Source organism: Chenopodium quinoa, unplaced genomic scaffold (genome assembly GCF_001683475.1).
Source record: "Chenopodium quinoa cultivar QQ74 unplaced genomic scaffold, ASM168347v1, whole genome shotgun sequence".
Classification (NCBI taxonomy): Eukaryota; Viridiplantae; Streptophyta; class Magnoliopsida; order Caryophyllales; family Amaranthaceae; genus Chenopodium; species Chenopodium quinoa.
Window position 1 is genome coordinate 2,558,758 of NW_018743691.1, and position 11,303 is coordinate 2,570,060.

Genomic DNA, 11,303 nt, shown 5'->3' on the forward strand with positions numbered 1-11,303 from the left:
ACAAAATATAAAACACAATCAAAAGGGAGTATGTGAATAATGTTAAAGTCAAAATGTGTTAACTTACTACATACGAAGATAAATATTATTCAAATAGTTTAATAATTGTATCACAAGATACAAAACAGATCTAAAAAGTCTTAAGAGTGTGAACTAAATACTTCCTTTTGTGTTTTAATAAGTGTTACATTTATCAAATATGACCGTGTTTTAATAAGTGTTACATTTCCCTTGGGCAAAAAGCTACAAAGTATATATTAAATCTTTCTCCTTTTATGGTTTCCACTGGAACCAACTATTATTTTTTATTTATTTATTTTTAATCATTTATTTCTTCTCACATTCAATACCCGTCAATAAATTATTGACTTTAGTATTTTTTTTTACAACATTTTAATACTCCTAATACCCCACTCACCACTTATTTTATTTAAACTAATTAAATTGCTTAAAAGTATGTGACAATAATAGTGTAGCACTTATTAAAACAGGGAAGGAGTATCGAAAAATGAATAATCGACCCTTGTGAAGATGTGAGTACCCACATTTAACATTTCACTTCAAAATGGGGCAGTAGTAATAATTCAGTTCTCCACTTCTTTCCACTTTTCATTTCATTCATATTCACTCGTTCTCTGTATTTCCAACTTTCATCTACAAATTTTCTGCAGTTTTTAACTTCATTTTTTCAAAAAAAAAAAAAAAAAAGCTAATATGGCAGTAGTAGAGATAGTAGTTTCAGCAATGTTCAAAGAAGTGTTAGATAAACTGGTGTCGGAAGGAGTAAATCAGTTCACAAAGCTGATTAACAAAGGAAAGAATTCTAAAAATAAAATAAAAATCGAAGAATGGAAGAATGAACTGGGGATGATTGAAGCAGTATTGATCGATGCTGAACAAAAGCAATGTTATGAACAAAACGGAAAAAACGATCAGATTATGGTTGGAGTATCTTCAAGATTTGGGTTTTGATTTGGAGGATCTTTTGGATGACTTTGCCTTTGAAGCCTTCAAAATGACTCAAGATAGTAATGATCATTTTCATGTTCATCGTTTCAAGAAGAATGTTCGTAGATTTCTTCCAACTTCCTTCCATAATATGGTTTGTACTAATATTTCTCTCTATTATTCTAGACCATTTTCTAAAGTACTTCCTCTGTTCTTTTTTTACTTGATCCATTTTGACTTTTACACTATTCACCACCTCTCTTTTGACTGTGTTTTGTGAATAATATGTAAGGAAAAACATGTTCATGGATCATTTTGAATTCTGTCTCAATAAGTACTATCGTAATATATAACTTTTATAATTTTTAATTATAAAGAATTAAAGTTATTGACCGTTAAAGTTTTGCATTGACAAGCGTGATAAAAGAAACATGTCAAGTAAAAAAGAATAGAGGAAGTATATACTATAACTCTATAAGACATTTTTCGCTCACATTGTAGGTTAAAGTATTACAAATAGTATGAAACGGAGGTAGTTTATGCTCCATCCACCATATTCTCTATCTTTTATAACGTGTTACACTTTAGTCTATACAATTCGAGTAGGATTGATATAGTAGTGCTAGATATGCATAAATAACGTGTTACACTTTAGTCGATACAATTTGACTATAGAAATGATTGGGGTGTGCAGGAAAAAGTAGGTTCGGAGGGGTTAGCCGGCCTGTTTCGAGTGGGGTTAGCGGTTGGGCTACGGTGGGGGATGGAGGAGGGGGGTGGCTGGGATGGGTTTTGGGTAATTTTCTTTTTAATTTTAATTAATTAATTAATTTTTAAATTTGGGAGATGCTGACACTTAACTTTATTAAACAAAAATTTTTCCCTTTTTTACCGGTTATTTGGCCTATTGGAGGCAAACTCATATCAAAGTTAAGATTATTAGATAATAATACATAGATGGAAATCATGGGGTTGTTTAAAGTAAATCGCCCTAGGTTGAGATATAAAGTGAATTTTTGTAAACTTTTTATATACTTTTTCTGTTTTTTAGTTGCCTTAGGACCTATACTCATTGATTGAACTGAGCTGAACTTTTTAGAAGTAAACCGAAATGTTTAGAGCTAAACTGAATTGAACTGAATATTTTATAAGAGAAGAAAATTAGGAGCTGAAATGAACTGAACTTATTAGAGCTGAACTTGAACTGAACTTATTATAGCTCAGTTGATTGACCGAAAACAATCGCATCAAAACAGGGCTTTACTTTAGTTTTCATGAACTCTTTAGCAATTTTTGGAGTAGAGAGATGAAAAAAAAGCTCATATGATAAGAAAGAGATACAGAGAATTTATTAGTTAAAAAAGAAATTGATCAACTAACTTTTGTTTTAGGAGAATGATGTACCAGTAACTAAAAAAACAGATGAAATATAATTTCTGGTTTGCCTACTAAAATAAAAAAAAAAAAAAATTGAAAAAATTGAAAAATCATGGAGAGAGTAAATAATTTGTTTATGCACCGAGGAAGGTTATTTATCATTTTTGTCATACAAGTTTAATTTCAATAGTAGTTTATTTGCTTTTCTGTTGAATAAATTAGCTATTGAATTATAGCATTATTTAAACGCATCATTTGTATCATATTAACTTATAAACTTTAATCAATCAGGTTGGCATTTTGGCATGTGGATGTAGTGCTACTGCTACCCGGCAAATTGGATACTCAGTTCCAGAATTTTCATCTAGGATTGATGAGATTAATAACGCCTTGAACAAGATTAAATCCCGAGCTCCGACTTTGAGTCTCCTATCCAACATATGTTTACCAACATATGCAGTAGAGGAGCAGCAAAGAAAGATGCCAGAGACCTCGTCTTTGATAAAAGAACCTCATGTTTACGGGAGGGATGGTAGAAAAAAAGATATCATCTGTCAATTGCTGGAAGATAAACCAAGTTATGAGAATTATGTCGTGATCCCTATTGTTGGTATGGGGGGCATTGGGAAGACGACTCTTGCTCAGTGTGTCTACAATGATGAGAAGGTGAAGGCTCACTTTGCTGTCAAGGCATGGGTGTGCGTTTCAGATGTGTTTGATGTCAAACGCGTAACAAAAGATGTTATTAACTCGGCCACCCATGGAAATTTTGATTGTAGCAACCTGAATCAAGCACAAGAAAAATTGCAGCAAAAGCTGAAAGGCCAAAAATTCTTAATTGTTCTTGATGATGTTTGGAGCGAGAGTTATGAAGATTGGGATCAACTTAGGACACCTTTTCTTGGTGCAGCAAGGGGAAGCAGAGTTATAGTCACGTCAAGAAGTGATAGGACTGAGAAGAAGATGACTAAAAATCACAGCACTATCATCCGTTTAGAAGGTTTGTCAGGTGATGATTGTTGGCGTCTATTTCAACAACATGCAAATGTAGATGATTTTGAGATCAAGGATGACATTGTACGAAAGTGCAAAGGACTGCCATTGGCTGCAAAAACCCTAGGAGGTCTCATTAAATGTACTACAGAGAAGAGCAAACGTCGAGAGATATTAGAGAGCAATGTTTGGTGTGAAGAATATGAGGAATGCAATGTTTTACCGGTTCTGAGGGTGAGTTATCATTATCTTCCATCTTATTTGAAGCGAGTCTTTGCTTATTGTTCTGTACTTCCGAAAGATTACGAGTTCGAAGAAATGGAGATCACCCAGTTGTGGATGGCTCAGGGCTTCCTACCAAACAATAAGGGTAGAAGAATGGAGGATATAGGCCAAAATTACTTCAATGATCTGGTATCAAGGTCATTATTTGAAAAAAAGACATTTTTTCAAGGATTTTACATCATGCATGACCTTATCCATGATGTGGCTAAATTGGCTGCAGGTGACGTCTGTTATGTAATGGATGCGGTGGATACACCGAGAAATCTCAGAAGAACTCGCCATTTGTTTATCACGGAGCATGTTCAAACTTTGGGAAATCAAATCATGGTTCCTCAGTTGCGAACTTTTCTATGTAACTACTGTTTAAGCAGTGACAATTTGGACTTCATCCAAAGAATGCAATACGTACGCTCCCTATACCTAGTTTCAGACAAAATTGAAGTTTTGCCAGAATATATTGGTAATTTAAAACACTTGCACTACCTAAGACTCAAATTCGAACGAATAAAAGTGTTGCCACAATCAATCAGCAATCTTTGGAATCTCCAAACACTGTGCTTGGAAGGCTGTTATACATTAGTGAAGGTTCCATGTATAGAATCGCTGGGGAAACTTCGTCACTTGAACTTTGGTAATATCTCTTTAGAGGAGATGCCGCTTGGAATCGGGAAATTAACAAACTTGCAAACTTTGAAGACATTTGTGTTGGCAGCTGGAGGTGGGTCCAGGGTAAGGGAGTTGGGGAAGTTGAATCAGCTCCATGGAAGATTATTTACCATTTCCGGGCTAGAAAATGTGACAGAGGTTGGTGATGCAGAGGAAGCCCAATTGTGTAAAAAAGAGAATCTAGATGGGTTGAATTTGAAATGGGAAACTTGTACTGATGAGGTTGATGACAAGACTAGGAGAGATGTGGTTGAGATGTTACGGCCTCATACTTCCATCAAAGAGTGTGAATTGGATGGGTACATGGGCTTGAAATTTCCAAGTTGGTTGAGAGATCCCTCTTTCATTAACATGGTGCAATTGAAGTTGAAAAACTGTCAGAAATGTGTATGCTTGCCTCCATTGGGGCAACTACGCTCGTTGAAGAGTCTGCTGGTTGAATATATGGATGGTATTAAGGAGGTAGGTCTTGAATTTTATGGGAATTGCTCAACTCCTCCTTTCCCATCTCTGAAGACTCTAGAATTTTCTCATATGAAATCCTGGGAGAAGTGGGTGCACCTACCAGTTGACTGCAAGGCATTTTCCATCCTTGAAACCCTTTATATGTATGATTGTCCATCATTGCAAGGCAATCTACCTCCTCTTTTGCCTTCTCTTAAAAGGCTGAAAATCAATGAATTGAAGAATATGGAAAGGCTTGCTGGTGAATTGCTCAATTTCACCTCCCTTGATGATTTAAGGATCGAAAAATGTCCTAAACTCCATAGCTTAGTAGAAGGTGGTTTACCCCTTGAAATTAAAGAAGCCAACTTGAAGCAGGCGGTAACAAAGTGGGAATTGCACCTCCTTCATTCACTTAAATTTCTTAGGCTTGAAAATGTAGGCACCTCCGTAGATTCTCAAGAGTGTATTCCGTGCTTACATCTTTCTCTCCCCTCTTCCTTATTTGAATTACAAATCAAGAGTTTCCAAAATTTGAAAACCATATCCAATTGCAGCACCCTTCCCAACCTCACTTATCTTGATGTTGGCGATTGCCCAAGGCTTGAATCATTGGTTAGCAATTCGACCTCAGTAACACATTTATCAGTTCATAATTGCCCAAAACTACACAACTTTCCTCAAGGAGATTTACCCACAAACCTAATGTACCTTTCAATCAGTGGAACCAAGATAGACAAACCAATAAAAGAGTGGGGATTGCACCTTCTTACTTCCCTATATGATCTTACACTTGCAAATGTAGGCAGCTGTGTTGATACACTAGAGTCCTTTAGCTATCCCGACTTTCCCTCTTCTTTGCATTTATTAGCCATAGAGGGTTTCCAAAATTTGAAAACAATATGTTGTTCCACTCTTCCCAAACTGCGCTATATGGATATCAAATATTGCTCCAAATTGGAATCCTTTGGTGACAATGGCCTTCCTGCACACATTATAGTTTACATTAAAGAGTGTGATATGATACAACAACAATTGGCAAGTGATCCTAATGGCTGTATAATAACAGAGAATGAAAGACACTCGCTACCTTTGTCCAATGGCCGTATGATTCAACCTAGCTCTGCCCATTCAAGTAAGTTTGCTTAAATAATGGTCTTGCATACATTTTTTACGTTTACATCAACTTACACTTTCATATATCTCACTTCTGGCAGCTTGTTGATACAACAATTTTAACAGTAAATGGAACTTCACTCAAGCAAAAGATCATAAACTGGTTAGTATATGAACTTCACTCAGCCTAGTTTATGCATTTTAATTTGCACAGAACATAGACGTCATAAAAATATTGTATTGCAATGGATCAATAGTTTTATATATATGAAATTTTTTTATTTTAATTTTTCTAAGAAGACATTTTCTTTGGCTGATTACTAGATTTCAGATATTCTGTGCAGTGGCTTAGTCTCTAAACTTGGGTGATCTTGAAATTTCATCATACATGCATTCTCTTCAAGCTTGGACAATGTATTGGTTAAGAGATACTGAGTATATTGTTTAGGAACATTAGTACATTGTATTACCTTTCTGCCTACTTTTATTTTTGCACTCTCAAACAGATGATTAGTTTAAAGTTCTAGAAAAATGTAGGAACATTATGAATTTATGACAATGTTTCTTTTGTTATTCTTTTCCTAAATATTGCAAATACTTTAATAATAGTGGCAGGAGGGAGAACTTGATCAATCAACTAGCTGTATATATACAACATATCTTTCACAACGCGCTGCAGTTTAACTTCAGATCGGATTTAAATTTGTGTCATTGTAGAAGAACATTGTAGTCGCCGTACATACCTTCTCTATGTAACTTGATAGTTTCAAATTTACCTTTTTAGATGTTTCTAAGATGAGCTATAAATAATTATATTATTAATTTATTGGAAAAGTTATAGAATATATGAGCAATGTTCTGATAAATTTGTAATATCAGGTAGGGTACCTGACCTTCAAATGCAACTGTTGGCTCATGCTATGGTGCTAAGAAGCCTAACACATCTACCATTTTAAGGTAATATATTGGAAAAGCTTGCCTTTTTTTCATTTTCAATTTAAGATGTATATTCGAGTACTCCTGATGGTGATCTGAAGAAATATGTTACCTAATTCGAACTTTAACTCAAGGCATGTGTTTACCGTCTAGATTTTTGGCTGTCTCGTATTCAAGTCTAAATTCTATTGCTGAAATTATTCATTTGCTCTTTTAATTCTGTACCTCCTCAGCTTGAAGTTTGATATTTTTTAGTTTTATGAAATCCATCAATGTATGATCATCTGATGCTTATATGAAGACTATGTATTTCCATGTTCACTGCATGCTTGATCATTGTTACCAACTAAAGGTGCTCTAACTTTACTCCTCTTTAACGTTCCTTTAGAAAATACTATCCTCCATATAGCATCAAGCATGAAGCTTCTTTTATATGAGGATGCCCCAGTTTCTCACATGGCATTTTTGTAAATAAACCAATAACTTTATTCAACTTTGGAGCCCACAATAATGAAAAAGTTGTTGATTTATTCACGAAAATGCCTCCATGAGAAACAAATTTCGTTTCTCAACCATGAGAAACAGGGAATTTGATTATTTTGCAATTGTTTCTAATTTACCGTGTTATATAATTGATTATTTTGCAACTGTTTCTATCATGATCGGAAGACCAAGGCTGTTATAATGTCTTTTACTCTCAATTCAGTTGAAACATCCAAGGACACTATATGTAAGAACCAACCACCTTGAATTTGGGTTTATCACTTAATCATATAGATGATGACCTGATGAAATGCTGTGCTTGACATAGAAAATCTGCAGGACCTTGAAAACGTGCCTTTTAGATTCTAACTATGGTTTGGGCACAGTTCAGCTTCAACAAAGACCCAAAAAAAATTGATTTGTTTTTCAATGTGACGAATGTGCCATTTATCTGTTCTCGAGTTTTGGTAGTTCAATAACAACCATATTTTCTTCATTAGGCTTGTGTTATTCCAGAGGTCTCTAATAACAAACTAGTATATTCTGATGTTAATCTTGTAGTCACTCATAGCTTATTAATATTACTCTCCTTTTTAATTTGCTCTGTTGATAAAACTTCCTGCTGGTTTTGTTTCCCGCCTTTAGTAAATCTTGTGAGTAGAGGTGGTTATTGGGTAGGGTAGCCCAATGATAATAGGGCCAGGGCCAAGCTTAAAGGGCTTTTAATGGACAGGGCCCTTAATGGACATAGCTCTTATTGGACAGGGTCAATATAGGCCAAAATGTTTTTCCAAATTAATTGATAAAGAAAATAGATTATGTAAAAATAATTAATTACATAGATAAATTTATATTCATATATACTTAATAATGGCTTTGTCTAATATTTTTTTTTAATTGATATTTTGTACGCCCGCCCATTATCGACCCGCTCTTGACCTGCGACCCGCATTTGTGAGTTTTTATGTTCACTTGTTTACATCATGTTATCCCATATGTTGATAGAATGATTGATTGAGTTGGTGATCTAGCACTTTATTTTATTGCACGTTTGGACTAATAACATTGGCATATAAAATCTTTTTCCTAATAGCATTGCACATACCTTCTTATATATATCAGCTGGTGACAAACATATTGGTTCTATGCGACCCTTCTAGAGCTGCAGAAAGCCTCTCCAAGTTCAGACATTCATTCAAGCAGGGGCTTGGCAAATATTTACACTGCATTACGAATACAGACACTTGATAGAATGGAGTAAGTATTATTTGTTTTTAAAGTTGGTTGACGCGTGTTTCATATTTTCTAGTATATGGATAAAACTCCAACTGGTAAAGAACAAAGAAAATCAGATAAAACTCCATGCTATACTCTTATGTTTCATATTTACTATTATATGCATAAAAATGAATAACTTTAGGTACTAATAATACAATAATTATGTTATATTTCCAAATTTATTACACTTGAAAAAAAATGAAAATTTATAATTGAATTCTTAAAAATATTGCAAATTTTCATCACACCATTTGTATATATTCTCCATTTTATTTTATCTTTGCAATAAAACTTTTTAAATGGAGTCTTCTTGATCAAACCATGGACTTTTGTTAGGCTTTTCAATGTTCCTAAGAGCCCTCCACACAAGACTATTGCACTTAATACCAGATCCAAAACTTATTTGCCAAACCCTATCACCTCTTTTCATCTTTTTATTAGCTTCCAAATAAGCTAACTCATACCAAACACTACTACTAGAAGTGTTACCAAATCTCTCTAATGTTCTCCTTGATGGTTCCATGTACTCCGTTGTGAGCTCTAAGTTCTTCTCGAATTCATCGATCACTTTCTTGCTTGTTGCAATGATGCAAAAATGATTGAATGCTTGCTTGAAGTTCGGTATGTAAGGCCTAGATGAGGTTTTGTTACGTAACAAAGTGGTGAAAAATTGAAATTGTTCGGTGAATGGTAGGACTAATGGCCCTAGGGTGGTGATGTTAGCCTTGACTGCATTTCCACCAACTTCTAACACATCTTTGCTTACTGAGATGCCTAGCTGCCCTTCGGCGTCTTCTTTCAAGTATATGCTCTTGAAGCTCCTATTGTCCATGCCCTTATTAGTGCGAACAACCTACCATGTGCATAAGAAGATAGAAGAACAAAAATGAAAGAGAAAAGGAACAAATTGTTAATGTTGATTCATATTGATTGGTTCTTGGACAATAAGATAATTAATTGTTAGGTATAATGAATCATGAATGTTCTATGAAAATATGTTACTTGAACGTTACGTTAGTTATTCATAGTATGAAAATTTATGGTCACACTGCACGTACATTCATTTTAGAATGTTTGAAAATATTATCTACATACCTAATGGTTTATGATTGTTAATTCGACTATGCCTTTTTCTTAACAGGGATCAGATTTTGAAAAAAAGATAGAAAAACATACATTTTAGTACGGATTTTTCATATCCTTACTTAAATTAAGGTTGAAAACAATATAATAAGTAAATTATACAATATATACATGTATGAGACCATGTTGTTTCAAAGCATATACATTGAACCTTCGTGATATTTAGAATAAGATGATGATGGATATACATATATAGAAATATGTACCTGTTTTAACTCATACTTGGCCCTCCAACGATCAAGGCGACGATTTGAGAGCAGCATAGCAGCACCTCCCATCCTAAGGAAGCAATTTGGGATCACCATATCTAGTTCCTTTCCTGTATACCATGAATGGCTAATGATCTCTGTGCTAACAACAAGCGCGTATGAACCCGGATAAACATTCAAGAGGTCTTGAGCCATGTCAATGGCAACAGCTCCAGCAGCACAACCCATACCGCCAAGATTAAAGCTTTGAACATTGTGCTTAAGCTTGTAATGGTTAATTACCATAGCAGAAAGTGATGGTGTAGTGTTAAGTGTAGTACAATTAACAATGAGTATAGTAATGTCTTTTGGGTTGATTTTTGTAGCTGCTAAGAGATCATCAATAGCTCCGAAAATAACCATGGCTGCTTCTTCTCTAGATTGCTTGAGAGATCTCTTGAATCCAGGCTGAAATATTGCCTTAGGCATACATGTTTCATCTCCAATGCCAGAATATTTTAGGGCTTTTTCTTGAAAAACTAATGTTTTTTCATCAAAGTTGCCTGATTTTCTAGCCAAGTCGATGAACTCCTTCTTTGAAACCTGTCATAATAGTTACAATTTTATTCATGATTAGTATATTCTTTTCAAAGATTATAATAGCATATATACAAGAATTTGCAATATAATGTGAGTAATACAACAATATTATTCACCTTAAGCTCCTTTGGTGGTGAATAACAAGCAAAATCAATCAAGTAGGTTGGTCTAGGAAGAAGGAAATTATAGGTAAAATCAACCAAGTATATGAGACCTAATAACAAAATGGCACTAGAAAAATCGTAATCAAGGTCATAGTCATCCCATATGAGCTTTCCTAGATGGGCACCAACGATTAAGGCTAGAAGTGGCGCGGCTACAATGTACAAACCATGGCTAATCAAATACTGGTATCCAAGCTTCACATATTTAAGATTCATCGAGTTAAGAAAGTTGGGTAAACCTCGTCGAACCCTAACTGAAAAATTAAGGGAGCCTGCATAAGGACCTTCATTCTCAACTCCTGTATTGACAATATCTGTGGAAAAATTCTCCATCTTGGTTGACATACTAGATTAACTAAAAGAATAAGGAAAAAAAACATAAAAGTTTGAGAGTGTGGGAGGTTAGAAAAACTAAAATGTAATATAGCATAAATTATTTTAACATGCTAAACAAGAATTGAGTGACATTTGAAATTCATAGAAATATTTTAATAATTGAAATAAATGACGTTGAGGCTTAAAACAAACAACAAAGAGAAGATAGGAAGTTGGTAACAAACAAAAGGGGTTTATATGCATGAAAGCGCATGAAAAGCTGGTTTTTGGTCCTCAAATTTAAGAGCTTGGAACGTATAAAATTTCTTGTTGCATTCACCAATTGCCTGTCTTTCAATCATCTCTC

General features: G+C 34.4%; 2 protein-coding genes across 2 annotated transcripts; one reads left to right on the top strand and one right to left on the bottom strand.

Moving 5' to 3' along the window:
- The first annotated feature begins 487 nt into the window (after positions 1–487).
- LOC110683749 (putative disease resistance RPP13-like protein 1) lies at positions 488–8,460 on the top strand. Its single transcript, XM_021860147.1, has 5 exons — positions 488–1,102; positions 2,617–5,848; positions 5,931–5,992; positions 6,709–6,786; positions 8,371–8,460. Exons 1-3 carry the CDS (start codon positions 890–892, stop codon positions 5,936–5,938), a joined length of 3,453 nt encoding a protein of 1,150 aa, XP_021715839.1. The 5' UTR covers positions 488–889; the 3' UTR covers positions 5,939–5,992; positions 6,709–6,786; positions 8,371–8,460.
- Positions 8,461–8,794: 334 nt separating this feature from the next.
- LOC110683750 (3-ketoacyl-CoA synthase 10-like) lies at positions 8,795–11,207 on the bottom strand. The gene is made up of 3 exons (XM_021860148.1): positions 10,574–11,207; positions 9,876–10,460; positions 8,795–9,379 (listed from the first exon to the last, which is right to left on the bottom strand). Exons 1-3 carry the CDS (start codon positions 10,964–10,966, stop codon positions 8,822–8,824), a joined length of 1,536 nt encoding a protein of 511 aa, XP_021715840.1. The 5' UTR covers positions 10,967–11,207; the 3' UTR covers positions 8,795–8,821.
- Positions 11,208–11,303: the final 96 nt, after the last annotated feature.

What these genes read in the sequence shown, in the direction of transcription:
- LOC110683750 (XM_021860148.1), bottom strand. Translation starts at nt 10,966, where the DNA reads ATGTCAACCAAGATGGAGAATTTTTCCACAGATATTGTCAATACAGGA. An exon ending in CACCACCAAAGGAGCTTAAG is followed by an intron (nt 10,461 to 10,573) that starts GTGAATAATATT and finishes CTATTATGACAG; the next exon opens with GTTTCAAAGAAGGAGTTCAT. An exon ending in CCAAGTATGAGTTAAAACAG is followed by an intron (nt 9,380 to 9,875) that starts GTACATATTTCT and finishes TGCACATGGTAG; the next exon opens with GTTGTTCGCACTAATAAGGG.
- LOC110683749 (XM_021860147.1), top strand. Translation starts at nt 890, where the DNA reads ATGCTGAACAAAAGCAATGTTATGAACAAAACGGAAAAAACGATCAGA. An exon ending in CAACTTCCTTCCATAATATG is followed by an intron (nt 1,103 to 2,616) that starts GTTTGTACTAAT and finishes TTAATCAATCAG; the next exon opens with GTTGGCATTTTGGCATGTGG.